Raw genomic sequence first — 24,751 nt, forward strand, 5'->3', positions numbered from 1 at the left:
TCTTCTGTAGTATACTGGAAAGGTTGAGGTGCATGGTGAAAAGTTTTAGGTTATGACTGTCCACAAGAAATAAAGTATAAGCCACAAATGGGAGCCAAATGTATAATTTTAAATATTCTAGTAGTCACATTAAAAAAGTAAAAAAAAAGGAAACAGGTGAAATTACTTTTAATAGTATATTTTACTTAGCTTAGTATATCCAAAATATTGTCATTTCAACATGTAATCTATATCAAAAATTATTAATAACATATTTTATATTCTTTTCTATTTCTACTATTATGTAATCAAAATCCAAGATGTATTTCACATTTACAGCACCTCCCCATTCGTACTAGTGCTTAATAGTCACGTGTGGCTAGTGGCTACCATGTCGGACAGTGCAAATCTAGGTAATAATACTAACCCCACCAGTCTAGGTGGGGTTAGTATTCTTCAAATGTGCTTTTCTTTTTTGTACATTCTTCTATGCAACCTTCCCTGTCTTTTGATTGTGGTAACCATTACCTTAGAGAGGATTAGGATTATTACTGCAATGATAGAATGAAAAGGAAAAAAATCATTGATCATCCTTTATAGACAGGATGCATTGCTTAGTTTTATTCTTCCAAAGAAATAGAATCTGGAGCACACAGTATACAAATAGTATTATGGGACAACCCCAAGCTTTTTTTTTTTTAAGAGAAACAGAATTTCCAAATTCCAGAAGTTTCCCCTTAGATATCCTAACCAGAGCATGAAGGTCTGAACACAGCTTTTTACCACTGGTACTGAGGACTTAGAATATGACTTAAGGGCAGTTCCCTTGTGGTCAAGGAGCAGGGAAGGGGGAAAGAAGAAAAGGAAATATGGCACAGGCGATGAGACTAGATCACTAACCAAGTGTCTCAACACAAAAGAGTAGAAAAGGCAATGGCAAAGGAGTGTGCTTTGGTGGGCAAGAGCCTCATGGCACAACTAAGTCTCACTCTGCATTTGCGGGTCCTAGAAGTTCTTACAAACCCAGATAGGGACAGAGAAGGAAACTGAGAATTAGCCTCAGCTTGCTCTTCAAGGGGTTTTCTGCAGCATAAGGTAAAGGGACCAGGGGTTCATGGGGTGAGCAGCCCAAAGGTAAGGGCTGCACAGAAAGCAAAGCTGAGTCTTTTAAACAATCAGAGCTCCACTGAAAGGTTAGGTGAAGAGCCCAGGCAGCAGGGGAGAATGTCAAATTTACAGCGAGCTGAGAAGGTCCCCTGCTCAGGCTGAGAGCACTCATCACCTGTTATACCTACCATGTGCCTAAGCACACTGGATCAAGGGCAGACACTGACAACCAAATATCTGGGGAAATGAGCTATTCCTCAATAGGACAACAGTAAGAACCAGTGGAAATACAAGACAAGGACAATACCACACACCTGTGACTATAATGTCAATGTTTTCCCACTTGCCTACATGGAAGGGAAGGAGTAAGAACTTGGAGAAATACTCATAAACTGGGCATTTACTCAAAAGATACCAGTTTACATTATTAATTACCAAGTTCAAGTTCCTCCCAGCCCCTCCCCCATCTGTGAAATAGAAGTTTAACAAGATGAGCTATTACAGACAGCAAGGAAAATGACTTCTTTTTCCTTCCTCCCTCCCTTCCTTCCTTCTGCACATCTGATTAGTGGCATATAATTTTTGGCTCAATTACAAACAGAAGCTGAGTAAACACTGGACAATTAAAAACACACTAATGGGGGACTGGTCAATTGAAAGCAAAAAAGATAATATCAGCTGACCAAGAGGCAAAGCTATTAAAAATGATGAGTCTACAGACTTCTTCAAATGACCCAGAGCAGAGTTTCTCAAATATAATGTACATATGTAGTCAGCCTGGGACTTACGTATATTAAAAATGCACTTGGTACATAGTAGGTCCTCAAAAATATTTGTAAAATGAGTAAATCAAAGAATATAATTAAATGTTAAAATCCTTAGGTTTCAAGGAAAGCTTTGGGAAGGAAATGCGGTTTCTTTTTAGCCTTAAATAATAAGTAGAATTTGTTTAGTGAAGATAATGGAAATTTACCTATGTACATAATGTACATATGTAATCACCTTGGGAATAAATTCTGAACTTTAGGTCTGAGGGATGGTTCTGAAATTCTGCATTTCTAATAAATACACAGGTGACGCTAGTGCTGCTGGTCTGAGGCCCACACTTGAGCCAAGTCCTAGAGGATGGGTTTCAAACAGCTGTCAAAGACCCCACCATAGGAGATGACTCAAGGATCAGCTGAACTTGGATAAAAGGGTGCAAGAAAGTCATCAAGAAATGCAAACAGGGGCTTCCCTGGTGGCGCAGTGGTTGAGAGTCCGCCTGCCGATGCAGGGGACACGGGTTCGTGCCCCAGTCCGGGAAGATCCCGCATGCCGTGGAGCGGCTGGGCCCATGAGCCATGGCCACTGAGCCTGCACGTCCGGAGCCTGTGCTCCGCAACGGGAGAGGCCACAACAGTGAGAGGCCTGCGTAGCGGAAAAAAAAAAGAAAGAAAAAGAAATGAAAACAGGGTGAAAAGAAAAATTTCCACAGATTGGTGGTTTTGTAAATGAAAATCACAAAGCTCAAACTGAGCCCATCTCCAAGCTGCAGAGAGGGCAGTGTACCTGCTGCCTAGCATGCAGAGTGTTGGGTCCAAGGGCTGGCAACGTCCAGGTCACAGAAGCACCTAGAGGCAGAGTGGTACTATTAGACAATCTTGCCTGCCCTTGGAACAGAATTATGGAGTGACTTCTTTATTGAGCAAAGAGTGGGTGGAATCGGCAACTCTGATGTTTGGAACTTACATCGTCGGCCGTCACTGTCATCACACTCCTGCTTTTCTTCATTATAAAGGGGAACAGCAGCCCCTTTTAGGGCGTCTGTTATTCAGTGCAGCTTTGCTGACAATTTTTAAGACCTGCAGGGGAAAACAAGACACACACAAAAAAGAACAGTTCGGTATCCTTAAATACAAGTAAGTAGCTTAGTTGTATTCTCCACACTAATATTTGAATGTACACAAGGCACGTGTATAAGTAAATATCACAATTTACCAAGCCAATTAAATCTAACACGTGAGGAAAGAGGTTCACAAAACGCAAAAATCCAAGACATCAGTGCAAAGGTATTTGAGAGGAGAGAAAAAGAATAGAGGATAACAGTTAGGCTCCCAAATAATCAATGATCCTTAAGAATACAGAAATAATATGTATTAGTGAAAGGCTTTAAACTTACAAAGTACTTGCCCATATGATATTTCATTTGATCCCCATAACAATCTGTGAGATTATTTTCATCTATTTTTTTCTAATGAGAGAACAGAGGATCAGAAAAATAATTGGGCCAAGGTAACAGAGCTAAAACATGGCAGGTTTAGAATTTAATGAATATGATCCATTGATACTATTGTCAAGGAAAACAGGAGAAGAAAGAAAACCAATACAAAAATATGCATGACCAAAAAAAAATCTTAATTTCAATGGTACCATCAGTTTAAACCTCTTACACGTATAAGTGCATAGGCAAGTATTCATCACAGAGAATTTTAGCAACCAATAGTTAGAAAGAGCTAGTATTCCCTGGTTTAAATCACACAAACTTGGCCATTCTGAAGCAGAGACACTGCAGTTCATGACATTTGTTTTGTGTAGATCACTGGAAGCCACTACAGCAACAAAGAACCTCAAAAACGTTACCAAAATTTAAGGATGCACCCCACTTGTGCCAGCTCCAGAGGAAAAAGAGTCACTGGTTTATGAAAACTCAGGCTATTGAAACAGGCCCAAGTTTAAAGTTCAGACATGCAGTAGTCTAAAAGAGAATATGAAGAATTCTGAGTTTGCAGAACTGAACTGGAAAAGGTACAGTATAGAAACCATTGAATCCAAGAAGCGTTGGTCCGCATGGCGGAGTCTCAAGATCTTAACATCAAAAATGGCCTGCCTCGATGCTGAGCTCAAGAAGCTCCTATGTTTTCTCACTCTGTACATTTAAAATTCTTAATACAGGCCTGATTTGAAAAGTCTGCTTCTCGAACACGAAGATATATATAGATTAAGAGCGTGATGGAATTGTAGCTATGTGACTAGGAATACTAAGTAGTGGCATTGTCCCATCACCCAGGAAACCAGGGTTGAATTTCTAACACATAATTTGATGACATTATGCAGGAGTTGGCAGTGAAACTGACAGAGTGGATAAGAGAGTGGGGGGAGGGAGAAACTTTGCCTTTATAAGTCTTCTAGGGAGAGAACCCCACAGGCCTTTCAGGTGTTCAATTCAATATGCCAAGGAAAAGAATTTCCTCAGCATACACCAAGGAATGATTACAATTACTGAACTCCTCTAACACTGACCAAAGAGGAATAGGCAGAATTTTAGAGCTTTTTACTCAAAGGCTGCTTGAAACTTAACAAAAGTCAACAAATAACAGGCATTTTATCTGTTATGTTCAGTCTTGCGTGCCTCTCTAAGGCCAAACCTGAAAATAAATGTTTATACTCCTAAGCAAAGAAAAAGCAAGATTAAAAGATGTAAGTTTCAAATGCAGGATATAGGATTAGCTATCCCCAATCAGTATAATTCTGTAAAAATATGAGCATAGAAAATTACTAAAGAAGCTGTGTAAAATTAAAACAGTGAACATTATATAAGAGTTATTGGAGGTTTTTCTTTCTTTTTCATATTTTCCAAATTTTTGTGGTGTATTCTTTTCTGAGCCAAGAAAATGATCCATTTTGCTTGGCAGGAAATGCACTTAAAAATAGGATAAAACAACACAACTGGAGTAGAAATCTCTAGGCTGTCCTCAGCAGGGAGAAACAAGGATCAAGTTTCCCGAGCAGAAATGAAGAGTAAGACCTTAGCTATAGCTTCTTAGACGTGAACAAGGCATCCTAGGATCCAGATGAAGCTCAATGCAAACCCAGCCCTCAAGAATTTTAGGTCTAGTCTGGCAGGGAAGACTTACATATATTAAATGTGCACTTGGTACAGAGTAGGTTCTCAAATATGTTTGTAAAATGAGTGAATCAAAGAATATAATTAAATGTTAAAATGCTTAGGTTTCAGGGAAGACTTTGGGAAGGAAATGACGTTTCTTTTTAGCCTTAAATAATAAGTAGAATTTGTTTAGTGGAGATAATAGAAAAGTATATGGTGTGCAAAAATATGGGAAAGAATTTAATGTGCTAAGGGTGTGACACATGCAGGAAGATGCCATGCTAAGGAAATTTATGGCAGGCAGAAAGACATGTTCCAGGGTAACATCAGTAGATTTGGGGCATGCAACAGTATTTTTGTGAGGTCTTAGCCATGAAAATAAACTTATATTTTAAAACACTTTGAGTGTGAGAGATGACTGGATAAATTCATGTGCCTCCAACTGGGAGCACGTCCTGGCTAGGAAAAAGCAAGATCTCAAGTTACAAGGAAGTTTTCCAAATGTTCTACATTTAAAATATATTACTTTGGGCTTCCCTGGTGGCGCAGTGGTTGAGAGTCCGCCTGCCGATGCAGAGGACACGGGTTCGTGCCCCGGTCCGGGAAGATTCCACATGCCGCTGAGCGGCTAGGCCCGTGAGCCATGGCCACTGAGCCTGCGCGTCCGGAGCCTGTGCTCCGCAATGGGAGAGGCCACAACAGTGACAGGCCCACGTACCGCCAAAAAAAATAAAAAGAAAATAAAATATATTATTTTTACATTCAGAAATAAAACCCAGCATCCATTATATATTGGGTTGGCAAAAAAGTGCGTTCGGATTTTCCGTAAGATGGTATGAAAAACCCGAACGAACTTTTTGGCCAAACCAATAAAACCAAATAAAAGAGAGGAGAGATTGTTTTCTAGATAGTTTACGTTTGCCCCCTCAAGATCCACTCCAACACCTTCTCCATCCTGGCTGTGCCCTAGGAGGCTGGTCCTCACAGACTGAGTCCATAGGCTCTCTAGCCCTCTGGCTCCTGGGAAGTGCAGCAGGAAGACAGGAGGAAAGAAAGGTTCCTCTCTGCTGGCTAGAGTGTAATAGTGGCAAAAGCCCTCTACTCTAGATCACAGCTCCTGCAGTCACCCCTCTCTAAGGAGATAGGTTTCCCTGGGTTCCATTAACTATTGTCTCCACTTGACCCTTCAGACATAAGGCTGGTAGCAACTTTCCACTGTTGCTAGCCTCATGGTGCTGCATGATGCCTTTGTGGTTATCCTCAACCCTGTCCACACCTTTTGTAAATAGTACCTACATTAAATTCTCTTTCACTCCCTGTGGGAGTGCAATCTGTTTCCTGCTGTGACCCTGACTGATAACAGATTTGCTCCAAAAACTTTACAAAACCAGAGGGCAATTTTAAAATATCCTCCCTCAGTGCCTCGTACAGTGACTGACACAAAGCAGGGTCTCAATAAATAACTGTTAGAGAATGAATAAGTAAAATCTAGTTGGAGTTCTAGAATGGTTTTATGGCTTTTAGAAAAGAAGGTCAGCAGGCATTATCTCAAATTGCTTTTGTGAGGCAGAAATAGTTTTATGTCATCACTCGTGGGTGGCAATGGTGATTCTGTTTGGGAGTTCAGAGAAATGTTATAACATGTTTAATATTACATTGTTATATTATTGTATTATACTATTGTTATATAATAGTATACAATATAATTTAACATTATAATATATTGTGTTATAATATTATGAAATAGAAGAATAGAGATTATCTATGCCATGTTATTGCTGATTGCTAGTGTCAGTTGCCTTTCGTTTAGGCTAACATGGATGGAAAAATTATCTTGTACCAGTTTGTAATATACATATAAGAGTTCAATTATGTTTCATTAGAGCAGCCAACCAAATAAAGTGGGCACAATTATCACAACAGGTGAGGGAATCGAGTCTCGGAACAGTAATAAAATATGCACAAAGTCACACACTCTGCTGGTTCAGACTAGAACTTTATTTCTAAGGCCAAGTCTCTTAACCAATCACTATGCAGCTGATTGGGTCTTATTCACATCTTTTCAAGGTAGAAGTGAACTAAGTGATTTTTATTTATTTTTCTGATACTGGGATACAAGTTAAGTTGATCGGTTTTCTGGAATCATGCTCCCTAATCATGTAAGGACAAAAAGCAGTAATTTTTAAAAGATACTGACTTTTTTTTTTTTTTTTTTGCGGTATGCGGGCCTCTCACTGTTGTGGCCTCTCCCGTTGCGGAGCAACAGGCTCCGGACGCGCAGGCTCAACGGCCATGGCTCACAGGCGCAGCTGCTCCGCAGCATGTGGGATCTTCCCGGACTGGGGCATGAACCCGTGTCCCCGCATCGGCAGGCGGACTCTCAACCACTGCGCCACCAGGGAAGCCCGATACTGACGTTTTTAAGCGCCTCAAATTTAAGGCAAATGTAAACAAGAGAAGAAGTCAGGCTCTCTTAATTTGAGATTATTCTTCCATGAGCAAAATTTGCTTCTCAATATGTAGAATGCCATTTGGTTCATTAAAACAAAGTGTTTCTAAGAATTTCAAAGTTATGAGTAAGTATGATGACTATAAATTCCATTTCTGGCATATATGAATAGTTTTCCTGTGGTTTTATCTTTCACCACTTAAAAGATGCTTTTAAACTTATATTAATCTTTCACAACATTCTGTTATTTTCTAAGACTACAGTATTCTTCGTATAATTATGTATTTCCCTCTTTCTCCACAGAGATATAAAAGCTAAAATGAGGAAAAAGACCCTGACTGACTGCTATAGCTATAGTGTAAATTTCTCCTTCGGCAGGTTTCAGTTATCAGTACTAGTAATCCCTGATTGACAGAAAGTTCAATGAATAATGATAATCATTCTAAAATCCTACATTATGGATATAAACCATGATGAAATGACCAAACCCTGAAGAGATAAAAAAAAAAATAAGGGTAATACTCTGAGTTTTTAAGAAAGTTGTTTTTTCCAGTTTAAAGATCGCCCTTTATTCTGAGATGATGTTCAAAAAAGTTTCATTTTGTTTTTCGTATAACTGATTTATTGAACATTCTGCACATGTTTTAAGTTTTCTCTAATAACTGTTTTCCATCTGCAATGTTAAATCTCTTTCCTCTTCCTTAACAGCAGCTCAAATTGAGTCCATAACTTATAACTGCTTTAAATCCTATCTCCTTCCCTTTTCTCTGCTCAGTGGCCAGGATCTGTGGGGCCACTTGGTGGCCGGTGTGTAGGACTTGGAATGGCCAGAAGGAATAGTCTACTCTTTTATTCCTCCTCCCTCCTCTTTTCTTTAGGTTCTAGCTGTTTCCACACTGCAGCAGAGTGGAAGAGTTAATGAAAAGGAAAGTCTTCTTATGTCACTGGGCATTTAATTGCAGTCCTCTGTTAAATGTCATTGCTTCTCTGACAAAAAGAGACTGTATATTGATGCCCTCTCTAAGGCAGGTGTCCAAATGCTGGCTCTCTTCTTAGGGGTAAGTAGGAGCTTTCACTGGGGAAAAAAAATAACTTTTCTCATCTCCTCAGCTCCCATCTCCACTGGTACACACTGAAACTTGTTGGTAAGGTTCCCTTGAGCAAGTCTGTTCTGATTAAAGTAATGACAAGATGGCTCAATCCACAATGTACTTATCCGGAATAAGCTCAAGCATCCTTGTTACCCCAAGTAGCAAAGGTTAAGCTTCTTTGCTGCCATCTCTTCTCTCTCCATTTCCCCTTTCCCTTGCTCAAGGGGACATAAAGAACCAATCAGAAATTCTTCTGCATAAATGATCAATGGAGAAATGAGACACTGTGTCAGTTGTTTTATCATTGTCTTTCAGACCAAAGCCAACCATTCAGTTACTCTGCTCTGTGACGCTGGGGTTGAGACACTGCAAACCGTATTTCACAAATTCTCTTCCCAGCTGGCTTCCTTTAGGTGCTGACAACAGGAATCGTGAGGAGGAAAGTGGAAGAAGAGAGTTGGAGAGAAGGGACTCTTCCTTTTATCAGGAGCATAAACAACACTGGCCCTCCCTCCAGGCAGACCCAGAAGCAGCCATAAAATACCCCATCAGATGTCTGCTCACTAGCTTCAGAGCCACCCCTTGGTGGTTCCAGCTCCTAAGGTGGTGACCCCTCCTTTCCACTGCTAGACTCTCATAGTACTACCTTCCCTTTCTCCCTCAGCACTAGGAGTGGTAGCTGCTTCACTAATCTCTGTGTTACCTGGCTGGCCTGTTTTCACTTTCATTATTCATATTTATGTAATCAATTTATTATATTACATCCCTTTTGTTTCCCTAAAGTACATAGGATCTAACCTTCTTTTTATTGACGGCACCCCCAATCTCTAGAAGTGGTTCTTCATCTTCAGTAGGCCAACAATTCACCTCCCCAACACCTCTTCACATACCATCCTACCCCCACCCAGAGTCAGTTTATATGAGGGCTGGAAGGTGGCTGGGGTGATGACTGGTGTCAGAACCCACCTGGCTCCCTCTCAGAGGGAGCTGCCCGAGCACTTTTATATACAGCTCTCCTTCGAGAATGTGGGATATTTGGATGGCTCTTGGTCCTCTGTTTAGGGTTACAGTCCCCATTTTTTTAAACAGGAAAAGTCCTACTCATCATTCTTTCAGATGTGAAAATGTCCATTTTTGAGATGATGATGATAATGTAATGCGGCATGAGCAGTTCTTTCTTCCGTTTCTTAATGGCCTCAATTGAGAAAATTAGACATCGGCAATTTCTATGTCATTCCTCTAGTTCTCTGGAAATTTCACTGATTCATAAAGTACAAATGTCTAAGAACCTCTTTACTAGACCAGTGGATATTAACCTTTTAAAATAAATAGCATAAAGTCTAGTTCAAGAAGATAAGGGTTTTCTGTTCGGGGCTAGGATCTAATGTAGTATGACTGGAAGGAAGAAATGCTGGCCAAAGAGGAGTGTGACGTGCTATCCGCATTCACAGCCCCACAGCTGCCTAGCAGAGCTATCAACCTCGCTCTGGGTCTTGTAAAAGGGTTGTGGTATAATTATCCACAAACTTTATGAATCTAATGAAATTCCAGGAAACTAGCATAAGTAAACACAAACCATAAAACCAACTCTCTAGACTCAGCAAATGGATAAACATGTCCAGAAGTCAATACAGAAAATATAAAGTCCTCCCTGGAGTTTATATCTACTGGTCTCATCACACTTTCAGAAACTCAGGGCTACTGTGCCCAGTTAGAGCTGATTTTGGATTTGACTGTTGCAGAGATAAAAAGGAGAGACAAATGTGCTTCCTCCCAAAAACTCTTGTAATGGGATGCAAATAATGAAGAGCAAAAAAACAAGTGATAAAAAAAAAAAGTGTATGTAATACAAAAAGACATGTTTTATGTAAAATTTCTTAAGACTATAAGCACCCAACATTTAGATATGGCATTTCTGGGAGAGAAAAATGTTTGTTTAATTAGGCAATAAGCATCAAGGGCTTTTGAGATAAGAACTGAGAAGTATTAAAAATTAATATGAACTTAAACCATTAGCTTAGCCTGAGAGAATTATAAGTAACAAAGAAATAATGGCATTCTTTTAATAGTTGTCAGACTGCAGAGTAGCTAGGCTAAATTCTGCTCTGAGTAAAACATGTCTCCTAAACAACCACTTAAAACCAATTTCTACTATAAAATGTGTTCCTTATAACTTACTAATAGAACACAAACTTGAAATCAATACACATGTTGACAAGAAAGAAATAATTCTTACTGTACAATTTGTTTGGATGAATGTCAATTCCTGACAACAACAGAACAGAGAGAAAGTGACAAACTATTCCCATGTTTCTACTTGTATAAATACTGTAATGCCTCAATGGGTTTATTAATGAGTTTCTCTCCAATAAAAACAGTCTAAATGGAAATTTTTTTAAGTGTTGAATTATTTTTCCTACTCTAAAAAAAGTAACTGGTACACTGATTAATTTTTTATAGTTTAAAGTGCCGTAAGACATTATATAAACTGCTTTGTTTTTTCAGCCTCTTAACTAAGAGGGAAAGAACAAAGAAGCCCTATGTTCAAATGACATATTCAAGCCATATATTCAGATCAATGAACAATTTGATATTGTAAGCTCTCTCAACATCTGAGGGTTTCCATCTCAGAGTTATCATTGTACCAAAGTGATGATGTGATCAGGAAGATTTAGGAAGCATGAGGAATTTTTACTACCTCCTGAAGTGAACCATAGAAGGTCTACAAACAAATGTAAAGGGCCAGTATGGATGAAGGATCTTCAGTTCCCTTAAGTATTTGTGGGGTATGTGCTCAGGCTCAAATTGAAATATTTTAATTCTACCTTCATAGCTACTTAGTAACTTTCACAAACCTATTATAGCTGCTCTAAGACCCCAATTAATGTTACCAAATTTCAATGATAGTATAACAAATTAAATTGCATCTATGATCCAAAATTCCCATTTCCACCCAAAATAAATAATGACACTTCTTTTTCTTCAGTTTCCCAAGAGCAGCAACAAAATCCATTGAGAACCCAGTGTGTGACAGAGACTTGCTAGATGCTGTGAGTAATACAAGATGAATATGACATAATCCTCAACCTTAAAATGTCCACTGTCTAGTCTTCAGAGAGATGAATCAACAGTTTTTCATTCTGCAATACTTATGCCTCCTTGGCACACATCAGGCTCACAGAGCAGAGTGATAAGTGCTGTGACAGGAACAACAATGGGTTCATTAGGTGAACAAATTAGTGAAGGCCACCTCTATGGGTAAAAATCATCAAGGAAAGCTTCACAGAAGAGGTTCCAGTCCTTTTGCAGGTACTGTAACTAAGGGACAAAGAAAGAAGCCCTCTGCTCCCCCTCTATCTATTCTCCAGAATGATCTTTTGAAAATGCAAAGTTCCTTATATACTTCCCTGCTGTACATCCCTCATGGCTTCCTGTTACATTTAGGATAAGCCAAAACCCTTCATGTGACATACCAGTCCCTACAGATTCTGTCCCAGCTTGCCTTTTCAGCCTCAACTTCCTGTGTTGGCGTCTAATCGCTTCCCCACCTTACTCCACATCACTGTCCGCTTTAACTCATTTATCTTTAACCAAACTGCATTTAGGGTTTACCCAACATGGCTTCCTTGCCGCAGGACTGTTTCTACGCTGTAATAATCTCTCCATTTTGCCTGGTGAATCTCTCCATATTGCCTGGTGAACTCATTCCTCAGCCTTCAGCTTACAGGTCATTTCTTCAAAAAATACTTTACTGACTTCCCCTACGTGTCACGGGGACTTATCACATCATTACTTTTTTCTTATTCATACTATTCATCATAATTATATATTTATTTGTAAGAATGCGTAATTTTGCATTGTAGTTTGCAGAACATATGGAGCCTATGAAAAGCTACTCCATTATGTAATCTCATACAAATTTACATCAAATTGAAAAACCTGGACTATGAAACAACTGTAGATCTAAAACAGCTAAAATGGTATAATAATTTGCCTCTGCTTTCTCCTATGCTTGAGCAAGAATTCACAAGTATTTTCTTCTTCTAAATTAGGTCTCTGCTTCAATACCCAAAATAATGTTAAGTTCATGCAGAAGACTCTTAATGTTCATTCACAAGTGCTATGTCTTTAGGCTTTTTAAAATTGTCCACCAGTATAATGCTTTTCAAACATGTTTCATGGAACATGTGGGAGATAGATAAGATTTTGGTCAAAGTCTTCTTCTTAGGCTCAAAAACCCCAAATGCTCATCATCAGTGTAAAAGTCTTCTTTTCTTGGGAAGAAGACTGAAATAACACTTCATTATTATTTTAAGCAAGCAAGCACACACAATTTCTGTGTGCTCCTTTCTCAGAAATATAAATACTACATCATTACAGACTTCCTATGAGAAAGATGCAAAAAATGTGAGGAATCTTCTGAGGACCTCAAATGAATTGATGGTGTGCCATTTACTGGCTTAACTGAATTAATGGGATATTAATTCTGGCAATGACTACCACCTATTTAGAAGCAGACACCCAGTTTTGGGCCAAACAGTCTATCCCAGCCCTACTAAAAGTTTGGGGGTCCAGATTGAGGTGAACATATGAAAAAAAGAGGAAATCTCTCAAAAACAGAAGGCTGAAACTAATATGGCAATACCAGAATGTTGTGCAACATTATTTTGATAGAGCATAAAGGAATATATGGAAATACTTTTATTGGTCTTTAAATATCTTCATATTCAGAAACTATAATTTCTTTGTTTATTTTTAAAGATGCAAAATTAGACCTCACCCTAAGAATGGACTCACTCATGAATTTGACAAGTACCTAATACATCTGATATAGAAGTGATGAGTGAACAGACTGAGCAGGTATTAGAAGACAAAGATGCTTGGCAGCCACAAAATCTCAATTTTTACCTATTTTATATTCTGGGGCTCTATGGAAGATTTTATTTGACAAGAAGTTCTGCCAGTTAGAAAAGTCTGAAAACCAGAACTGCCTATAACACCCCTCCCCCATTAGTTCCTTAGAGCAGTGTTTTTCAAAGTTTATTTATTCGAGTGCCATCTCTGTAACATTTGCCATATGGGATTCCCTCATTTTACAGATGAAATATAGACCCTATAAAAGCTGATTTGTCATTCACCTAATGACGGCACAAGGAGGACAAAACTTCCAGTAACCTGGATTTGGTTCTACTTCAGTGCTTACATTTGCTACCTCTAAATTAAAGGGTTGTGTCTGTTTTTGTTTGTTTTTGTTTTAGCAAAACTTTATACATTAAAGAGCATGCTAAAGCACACACACAAGAGACTTCAGCACAAAGCAATTCATTTATGAATTCATATATGCATGTACTCAGGTACTCTTTTATTCATTCATTTATCTGAAAATCATTCACTGAGTACTACTGAGGGCCATGTACTGTATAGGCCCTGAAAATACATAGATGAAAAGGCATGAACCCTGTCTTCAAGGATTGTACAGTCTAAGTAGAGTAGCAGAGTGGAAATGGACAATTGATGTAACTATAGGGGTGGCAACAGCATACAGGAAGGTTATATAAGACTGCCTAGGAGGACCAGGAAAGGAATCACAAAGATACATCTGAACCATGCTCTTGTAGGATAAGTAAACTTTTATCAGGAAGGTGAAGGACAGCAGTTCATTCAAAACAAAACGAGACTTCCTCTCACTGATCTTTAGCTACCAGTAAGAGCCCAATTAGTGACTATGGAATCTTTATTAAGTCATATTGATCTTTCTAATCCTGTACTTCTATTGGTGAAAAACAATTTGCTGTGTCTATTTTTGATATGGCTGCAATCATATAACAAATATTAAATGTGGTTAAAATGTTGCATGCTTTAGAATGACAGAAGCAGTAAGATTTCTGGTTTTAGTGATAGGCATTTGTAGATTCTCCAATATAAACGACATTCAATGCAAGCCAGCAGTTGTATAAAGGAAAGCTCTCTGAAACTGGATTCAGACAATTCTAGGTTGAGATTCCAACTCGATACTAACTGTGGGATATTAGCAATTTGAGTGACCTCTCTGAGACTGTGTTCTTCCTTGTAAAAACAGGCGCAATGCCTCCTATCTCACAGGGTTATTGTGAGGATTAAATGAAATAGTAAGCAATGCCTAGCAGGGTCTTGCATGTAATAGGTCCTCATTAAGTGGCTTGCTGAATCACAATCCCATCAAAACATTTCCGTTAAGTCTTATCTCTTAACACCTCACCACAAAGATGCCCTCTTTCAACTTCTTTCCTTTTAAAAAACAAAACTGAAATAACACGACCTTATATAACTGTGCTTTAGAGCTATTTATGCCTGAATTTTATTATCAAGAGAATATAACAACTGCTTCACAGGGGAAAGACAGTCTCCAGGGATCTGAGCAGAGAGTCAAGATGAATCTGACAAGGTAAATACTACAAACATTACAAAAGGGCAAATCATAAGATATGGAAATAATATAGTGTCTGAAATGGCATTAATCCCAAGTCCTTTAAACTACAGTCCATTTATAGATGATTGTGGGAAATAACAATACTGAAAAATTATTATACAACCATGAATGTAATATAGAACACTATTCCTCAGTATTTAATGAATAAGAAGCAGTACCTATTTCTCTCTTCTATCATAAAGCTAAACAACATCATCTGGGTCACAAAAAGTCTCTTGGCCTTCCCTCTGTTTTACATGTTTTGTGTGTATGTGTGTGTGTGTGTGTGTGTGTGTGTGTGTGTGTGTGTAATGAAAATACAGATCAAATTTTTGTAAAAATATGAACTTCTAACACAGAATGACAGAATGCAAAGGTTACACAGGTCTTCCTTCTTAGGGAATTATAAATAATTTGTGATAGTATTGTTATTTTCTTTTTTATCTTTGCCAAGATGATAATAAAACAACTACCATTATCATTCATTAATCATGTTAAATCTAGGACTATATTAAGTAATACTGAATAGAGAGAAAATTACCTTCAAAGTCTACAATTTCTGTCTGTGAGTTCTCCTGTTTCATTATCAAGTAGCCATGTTTTTAAGTGCCAGACAGGAAATGAGGCAATGGTCTCAAGCCTAAATCTTATGAGATCTTTATTCATTTACTTAAAGAAAATAAATAGCATAGGTCTACTATTTGACAGGCACTGCTACCAGCAGAAGATCCCCAGTTTGCCTGTCAAAGAGTTCACAGTCTAGGACACTGCAGTGCTGAATGGCGATAATGAGCATTATTATTCATTATGTAGAGAAGAAACACATGAAAAGGATTGATTAATGTAAATAAGAGTATTATAGATTTATAGGATCATGGTTTTGAAGGATGAATGGATTTCCTCAGAGCAAAAGAGCTGGAAGAATAATCCAACTGGAAGACACATCACGGAGATGTTCAACATTATGGTATGTTTGGTGAAGTATATCCAGTTTATATGGCTCTGAAGAATAGGATCTGAAGGATGAAAAGCAATAGAAAACAAAACTTAAGAAATGTGGAAGAGACAAAACATGTTAATCTTTAAAGTAATGCTAAGTGGTAAGACTTTAAATGGAGGTGGGAAATGTTTTGAAAGAATGTAAATAGGGGATTGAAATGTTCAGCTCTGCACTCTAGAAAATGTATTCTTATGGCAAGAAGAAAGTAAGCTGAAGAGAAGAATTTTGAAAGAAGAATAGTAAGAAGACTGATAACAAGGGATCAATAGTGACAGAAACCAAGGAGCTTTAAGGAGGAGGCACAATGGACATGGTCTTATGACACAGAAAGGTCAAGCAAGATAAGAACTGAGAAGTAATTACTAAACAGAGAAAGTAGTTGGTCATTAACCAGCTTTGAAAAGAAGAGGCTTCAAAAAGTGAGAGGGATAAAAGCTTGATCTGAGTGTCTAAAGGATGAGATTAACATCTTTGGAAGCCCAGAGCACTGAAAAGATTAGAGTGTCCCGCACGTGGGATTCAAAATAAAAACAACACTGAAGAGCCAATTTCTGTTAGCTGAGAAGAAAAAAGTCTAAAATAAATCTGGCATACACTCAACCCTATGACAAAAGGAGGATTTCTTTATTCCTAGAACGAAGTACTGACTCCACCCTCATATAAACCTCCAACAAATGACTGGCCAAGAAGAACTCATTTTACTCAAAGATAAATGAGAATCAAAAAGGAAAGAACACAGATCTATGCAAGCAAATGAATGAATGAAGGAGCAAACCAATGAATGAATAAAAGAATAAAGAGGTAAGTAAATGAAAGAATACCACTAGAAAAATACTATCATGAGACTAAATAAAAATTTTAATTAAGCACATTGCTATTAAATTGTGTCTGTATGTGCGTGTAAAGAAAGAGCATGTGCTTGAAAGAGAGCAAGAGAGAGAGAGATCACTTCTATAAAATAAGATCACATAGAAGAGATGCAACAATTGAGAGAAGTGTCTAATACATGGTAGAAGACATTCCATAAATATCTGTCAAGTGAATGACCTGTAAAACAACAAAAGAAGATAAACATGAATACATGAATTGGCAAAGTTTAATGAAGAAGTGAAGTGCATAATAAAATCAACATAAAAATAAAGGCCAGATTGGAAGCTGCAAAAAGCCGAACTGGCAATGTTAGAAACATATTAGGTAACAGACTCACTTAAAGTAGGCTAAGTAAGTTGGAAATAAGCAAGGAGTTTAAAGGAATTAGAGAAATAATGACAAATAAAGGAAAGAAGAAACACATAATTAGCATCTCTGAAAAAGGAACCCCCAAAAAAGGGGGCATTAATATGAGACAAATATCTAAAGGTATAATTTAAGACAATTTTTGAGAAATAAAAGAACATTGAAGAAGAATGAATAGATATACAGTATGGTCCAGGAAAAAGTGACCAATAACAATCATATCTTAGTAAAGTTAATAGATTCAAAAATGAAAAAAGAATTGAGTAAAAAAATGTAGATTCTAGTAAAAAAATTAAGCCACTAATAAAATTTCTAAAAATAAACATTTTTATCACTGTATCATATAAGCAATCATACAGGCTGTTCTCTTGTGTCTAGTTTCTTCTATTCAACTTAATGTCACTGAGTTCCATCTGTTTTGTCACATCTACCATCAGTTCATTCTTTTTTTTAATGTATATTGCTGAGAAGTACTCCACTTTATAAATATATCAAAATTTGTTTATCTTTTCTCCTACTGATAGACAATTGAGTTGTCTATCAGTAGGAGTATTATGAATATAACACTCCTACTGACAGGAGTATTGGGGAGTATTATGGGAGTATTATGAATATAACGGGAGTATATTATGAATATAACTGCTAAAAATGTTTTGCACAGGTTTTTGTTTGTTCACATATATTTATTTCTCTCAGGAATTACCTAAGTGTGAAATTTCCGAATATAATCATAGAGTATGCTTAAATTTAAAAAGAAACTACTAAGCAGTTTTCCACCATGATTTTAATATTTCACATGACAACCAGCAATATATGAGAATTCCAGTAGCTGCAAATTCTCACCAGCATTTGGAAGTATCAGTTTTTGGGGTTTTTTGGTTTTTTGTTTTTGTACTTTAGACATTTTACAAGGTTTGAAGTGGTATCAAATTGTGGTTTTAACTTGCATTTCCCTGATAATTAGTAATGCTGAGAACTTTGTCATGTGCTATTGTCCTTTGGCAAATCATCTTTTATGAAGAGTCTGATCAAATACATTGACTATTTTAACTGAGTTATTTGTGTTTTCATTATTAATTTTCATAGGCGTTCCTTATATATTGATACAAGTCCTTTACTAGATATATCTCCTTCAGTTTGTGGCTTGCCTATTCAGTTTAATAGAAGTGTTTTTTTAGTGAGAAGTTTTTAATATTAGTGAACTCAAATTATACATTGTTTTCTTTTACATTTAGTGTATTTTATATTCCTAAGATCTTTACTATCCAAAGGCACAAAGAGCTTTTTCTATTTGTTCTTCTATAAGTTTTATAATCTTACTCTTTATGTTAAATACTATGGCCCATATGAAATTAATGTCTGTATGAGGTAGGAGACAGGACCAATGGTCATGTTGTTCCAATATTTATCCAATTGTTAAAGTGCCGTTTTAAGAATCAACATACCTGAAGTAAAAATAACCTGTTAAAATTCACTAACTTTAAGTTAACTAATGTACAAAGTTCTATAACATCAACACAATCAAGATATAGAATACTTCCCTCATCCCAAAGAGTTCTCTCTTGCCCACTTGCAATAAATCCCTTCTCCTACAACTAGCTCCTGGCACCCACCAATATATTTTTTGTCTCTGTAAGTTTGCCTTTTCTAGAATTTAATATGAATAAAATAATACAGCATGTAATCTTTCATGTGTAGCTTCTTTCACTCAGCATAATGCTTTTGAGATTAATACATGTTGTCATGTGTATCAATAGTTTTATTGTTACTGCCGAATAATTGTCCATGATATGGATATACCACAATTTGTTTATCCATTAACCAGTTGATAGACATTTGAGTTGTTTTGGGGTTTGGGTTACCATGAAAAAAGCTGCAGTAAACATTCAAATATAATAAAAATTTGTTAAAAAATATGTATGGGGCTTCCCTGGTGGCGCAGTGGTTGAGAGTCCGCCTGCCGATGCAGGGGACACGGGTTCGTGCCCCGGTCTGGGAAGATCCCACATGCCGCAGAGCGGCTGGGCCCGTGAGCCATGGCCGCTGAGCCTGCGCGTCCGGAGCCTGTGCTCCGCAAGGGGAGAGGCCACAACAGTGAGAGGACCGAGTACTGCAAAAAAAAAAAAAAAAATGTATGTTTTCATTTATTTTGGGTAAATACCTAGGACTAGGATAGTTGAGTCATTTGGTAAGTGTGTATTTAACTTGGTTAAAAAACTACCAAGCTGTTTACCAGTGTCTAAACTATTTTGCATTCTCCTTAGCAGTGTATCACACTTCCAAACGTTCTGCATACTTGCCAAAAACTTGCTATTATCAGCATTTTTTTGTTTTTTTATTTTAGCTATCCTAAGAGGAGTGTAATGGTATCTTAACATGTTTGGATTTACATTTCCCTAGTTACTAATAATGTTGAGCATCTTTTCATGTGTTTACTATTCATTCATATATCTTCTTTTGCGAATTATGTGCTCAAATCTTTTGTCTATAATTTTATCTGGTTGTTCTTCTCTTTACTGATTTGTAGGAATTATTCATATATTCTAAAAACAAATTTTATACCAGACATATATTTTGTAAATATTTCCTCCAAAGCTAAGGCATATAGCTCTATTTTCTGGATAGTGTCTTTTATAAAGCATTTTTTTTTAAGTTTTATGTTTTCCCATTTATTTATTTATTTTATATTGTGTGCTTTTTTTGTGTGTTATAAGAAATCTTTGTTTAACCCATGGTCACATAGATTATCATACATTTTCTACTAGGAATTGTATATATATTTAACTTCCAGTATAAGTCTAAATTCCAATTTGAGTTTTTTAAATATATGGCATGAGTTATGATCCAGATTATTTTTCCCCATATGCATGTTAAAACATCCAGCACTAATAGTTGAAAACACTATCATTTCCCTCATTGAATTATTTAGGTGCTGTACTCTAAAAATTACTTAATCATATATGCATGGATTCCACTATGTTCCACTGGTCTTTAGTGTCTATCCCTACATCACACTGTCTTCAAATCAGTTAGTATAACTCCTCTTACTCTATTTTCCTTTTTCAAAATTGTTTAGCTATCGAAAGACCTTTATATTTCAATATAAATTTAAGTAATATTTTAAAAGCTTACTATAGCTTTATTTCTAAGTGAAGTTAGAGTGGAAGATAGCCATGAACCCCTAAAAGATCCAAATATTGGTGATAAAATGGCACAGAAAGAATATTCCTCCCAAAGAATGACTCTGGAGGCCAGGTGGGCTTGCATTCATGGGTCCCGTGGGACTGTAACAATGGGAGAGAGAGTTCTTAGCAGACTACAGCCCCAGGGCACTGAACAGACAGCAGACTAAAACACACCCCCAGTCTTTCTGAGAAAGAGGCCTATTTGCTTGTCCAGCAGCTTTGCCTGAGGGGCAGGCCTCCCTGGTCTGGCACACTTCCAGAGGCTTCCAGACCTGTTCTCAAGGAACAGAGGCTGGTGGATTCAATCTTTGCACTCTTTCTCTACCTCACTCCAGCTCCCTCGTATCTCCCAAAGAAATTTATACCTTCGTCTGACATCCTGATTTTTGTAGCTGCTTCCAGAGGTCACCTCTATATCGCTTTGCTCTGGTGCCCAGCAGGGCTTACGGTCACAGGTCCCATAAGACTGTAACCAACAGAGAAAGAGTTCTTAAATAGCTACCATCATCAGGGCTCAGCAAGAAGCAACAGTCACAGGAGCTCAGTTTTTCTGTGAAGGAGGCCTATTAGCTAATCACCATAGCTGCAGCCCGAGGGGCAAGCCTCTAATTAAATACACATATAAAGGCTGACTGTAAACCTTTCCAGAGACCTCAGAAGGTAGGCGCTACCTTTGTACTCTCCCTCTGCTGCACTCCAAAGTACCAGCATCTCTTGGAGGGAAGCTCTTTCACATCTTGTGCCTCAGTATTTATAGCTGGTGCCCCAGTTTTTGCAGCTGCTGCCCATGGGATGCCCCTTGAATGCCTGGCTCTTGTGTCCAGGGATTCCTGGGTCCCATGGGACTGTAACAATAGAAAAGACAGTCCTTGGCAGGCTATCACCCCCAGGCACAAAACCGACAGCAGACTGAAACACACCTCCAGTCTTTTTGTGAAAGAGGCCTATCTGCTTGTTCTGGAGCTTCAGCCTGAGGGACAGGATTCAGGTTTGGCACACATCTAGAGGTCTGCGAAGGGGCTCTCAGGAAAATAGTCTGGGGATGTCATCTTTGTGCTCTCCCTCTGCCTCACTACAGTGCCCCGGTATCTCCCAGAAATAAACTTATACATTCATCTGGAGCCCCAACTTTTATGACTCTTGTCCAGGGGACAACTCCAGATGACCTGCCTGGTTGGCCATCAGGGCTTATGCTTATGGTCCCACAGGACAGTATACTTTTGCATACTTTAACAGCTGCTGACTGAGTGTCTGGCTTCCAATCAGCCTAAATCTAGATGCTGACCAAGATACCCCACTGTGGAACACTGGAAAGTCTAGGCACAACCTCAAAAACTGGGAGCTACTAAAAATAAAATAAGCTTTCAGACAATCACAAAGGTTTGGGAGACAACCAAGGGCTAGGGCACAGCTGAATGATAAGTTTCTTCTCCTACACAAGGCCACTCCTTCAAGACTAGGAGAGGTGGTTTCTTCATCTAAAACAGAGAAATATGTTCCAAACAAAAGAACGAGATAAAAACTCAGTAAAAAACTTAATGAAATGGAAATAAGTAATTTACCTGATAAAGAGTTCAAAGTAATGGTCACAAAGATGCTCACTGAACTTGGGAGAAGAATGGATGAACACAGTGAGAACTTCAACAAAGAGAAAATAGAAGAAAGTACCAAATAGAGGTCACAGAGCTGAAGAATACAATAATAAAACTAAAACATATACTAGAGGGGTTCAACAGCAGACTAGATGAACCAGAGGAAAGGACCAGTGAACTCAAACAGGAGAGTGGAACTCACCCAATCAGAGCAGCAAAAAAAATAAAGAATCAAAAAAAAGTGAAGATAGCTTAAGGGACGTATGGGACAACATCAAGCAAACTAACATTCGCATTATAGGGGTCCCAGAAAGAAAAGCGAGAAGGTGGCAGAAAACTTATTTGAACAAATAATGGCTGAAAACTTCGCTAACTTGGGGAAGGAAACAGACATTCTGAGCCAGGAAGCTCAGGGAGTTACAAATGAGATTAACTCAAAGAAACCCACATCAAGACACATTATAATTAAAATGTCAAAAGTTAGAGACAAAGAGAGAAACCTAAGAGCAGCAAGAGAAAAACAACTTGTTACATGCAAGGGAACCCTCATAGGATATCAGCAGATCTTTCAGCAGCAACTTTGCAGGCAAGAAGAGAGTGACATGATATAGTCAAAGTGCTGAAAGAAAAAAGCTACCAACCAAGAATACTTTTTCCAGCAAAGTTATCATTCAGAATTAAAGAAGCAATAGCATTTTCCAGACAAGCAAAATCTAAAGAAGTTCATTACCACTAATCCAGCCTTACAAGAAATGTTAAAAGGACTACTTCTGGCTGAAAAGAAATGGTGCTAATTAGCAACAAGAAAACATATGAAAGTATACCTATCACTCGTAAAGATAGTGGATTAATCACTTAAAGAGCTAGTATGAAGATTAAATGACAAAAGTGGTAAAAAGTAATTATTTAAGGGATACACAAGATATAAAGATGTAAAATGGGACATGAAAAACATAAAATTTGTGTGTGAGGTGAGAGTAAAAATTTAGAGCTGTAGAATGCATTCAAACTTAAGTTGCTACCAACTTTAAATAGACTGTTATAAAATATAGATAGTTACAGATAAGGCTCATAGTAATCACAAAGCAAAATCCTATAGTAGATACACAAAAGATAATGAGAAAGCATTCTAAGCATAACACTAAAGAAAGTCATCAAACCACAATGAAAGAGGGGAAGAGAAAAATTTAAAAACAGAGAGGAACTACCAGAAAACAATTAACAAAATGGCAGTAAGTACATATCTATCAATAATTACCTTAAATGTAAATGAACTAAATTCTCCAATCAAAAAGCATAGAGTGGGGCTTCCCTGGTGGCGCAGTGGTTGAGAGTCCACCTGCCGATGCAGGGGACACGGGTTCATGCCCCAGTCCGGGAAGATCCCAGATGCCGCGGAGCAGCTGGGCCCATGAGCCATGGCCACTGAGCCTGCGTATCCGGAGCCTGTGCTCCGCAACGGGAGAGGCCACAACAGTGAGAAGCCCGTGTACCACACACACACACAAAAAGCATAGAGTGGCTGAATGAATTTAAAAAACAGAACATCTAATTCTGCTTACATGAGACTCAGTTCAGATGTAAGGACATGCATAGACTGAAAGTGAAGGAATGGAAAAAGATGTCCCACACAAACGGAAACCAAAAGAAAGCTTGACTAGCTATAATTATATAATTACATCAGACAAAATAGACTTTAAAGCAAAGACTGTAATAACAATCAAAGAAGGGCTCTATATAATGATAAAGGGGTCAATACAACCAAAGGATATAACATTTGAAAATATTTATGCACCCAACATAGGAGCACATAAACATATAAAGTGAATATTAACATACCTAAAGGAAGAAATGGACAGCAACACAATAATATTAGGGGACTTTAATATCCGTTTACATCAATGGATAGATCATCCAGTCAGAAAATCAACAAGGAAACACTGGCCTTAAATAACATCATAGGTCAGATCATCTTAACAGATATATACAGAACATTCAAAAGCAGCAGATACAAAAGCATCAGATTACATATTCTTCTCAAGTGCAGAGGTAACATTCTCCAGGATAGATCTGTTAGGCCACAAAATAGGTCTTAATGAATTGAGCAATACTGAAATCATATCAAGCATCTTTTCCACAATGATAGGAAAACAGAAATCAATTAAAAGAAGAAAACTGGAAAATTCACAAATATGTGATATTAAACAAGATGCTGCTAAACAACAAATAAGTCAACAAAGAAATCAAAAGACAAGTCAAATAACACCTTGAGACTAGTTAAAATGGAAATACAACATACCAAAATTTATGGGATGCAGCAAAAGCATATAAGTGAGAAGTTCATAACAATACATGCTTACCTCAAGAAACAAGACATTTCAAATAAACAGCCTAACTTTGCACCTCAAAGAACTAGAAAAAGAAGAATGAAGCCCAAAGTTAGTAGAAGAAAGGAAGTAACAAAGATCAGAGTGGAAATAAATGAAACAAAGACTGCAAAGACAATACAAAGATCAATGAAACTAAAGCGGTTCTTTGAAAAGACCAACAAAGTTGACAAACCTTCAGCTAAACTAACCACGAAAAAAGGAGAGAGGGCTCAAATAAATAAAGTTGAAAATGAAAAAGGAGACATCACAACTGATAGCACAGAAATACAAAAGATTATAAGAGACTACCACGAACAACTATACACCAACAAATTGGACAATCTAGAAGATATGGATAAATGCCTAGAAACATATGATCTTCCAAGATTGAATCATGAAAAATTAGAAAATCTGAAGACTGATTACT

At 37.6% G+C, this 24,751-nt stretch overlaps 1 protein-coding gene across 2 annotated transcripts in view; it reads right to left on the reverse strand.

The window, feature by feature from the left end:
• The window catches only part of PDE4B (phosphodiesterase 4B), a 600,461-nt gene that overhangs the window by 487,447 nt on the left and 88,263 nt on the right, over window positions 1–24,751 (reverse strand). For both annotated transcript variants that reach the window (XM_033407540.2, XM_049698244.1), the window contains exon 2: window positions 2,818–2,930. In XM_033407540.2, coding sequence (XP_033263431.1) covers window positions 2,818–2,859 — 42 coding nt within the window. In that variant the 5' untranslated portion in view covers window positions 2,860–2,930. The remainder of the gene's footprint in view (window positions 1–2,817; window positions 2,931–24,751) is intronic.

Source organism: Orcinus orca, chromosome 1, assembly GCF_937001465.1.
Source record: "Orcinus orca chromosome 1, mOrcOrc1.1, whole genome shotgun sequence".
In the NCBI taxonomy this organism is placed as follows: domain Eukaryota; kingdom Metazoa; phylum Chordata; class Mammalia; order Artiodactyla; family Delphinidae; genus Orcinus; species Orcinus orca.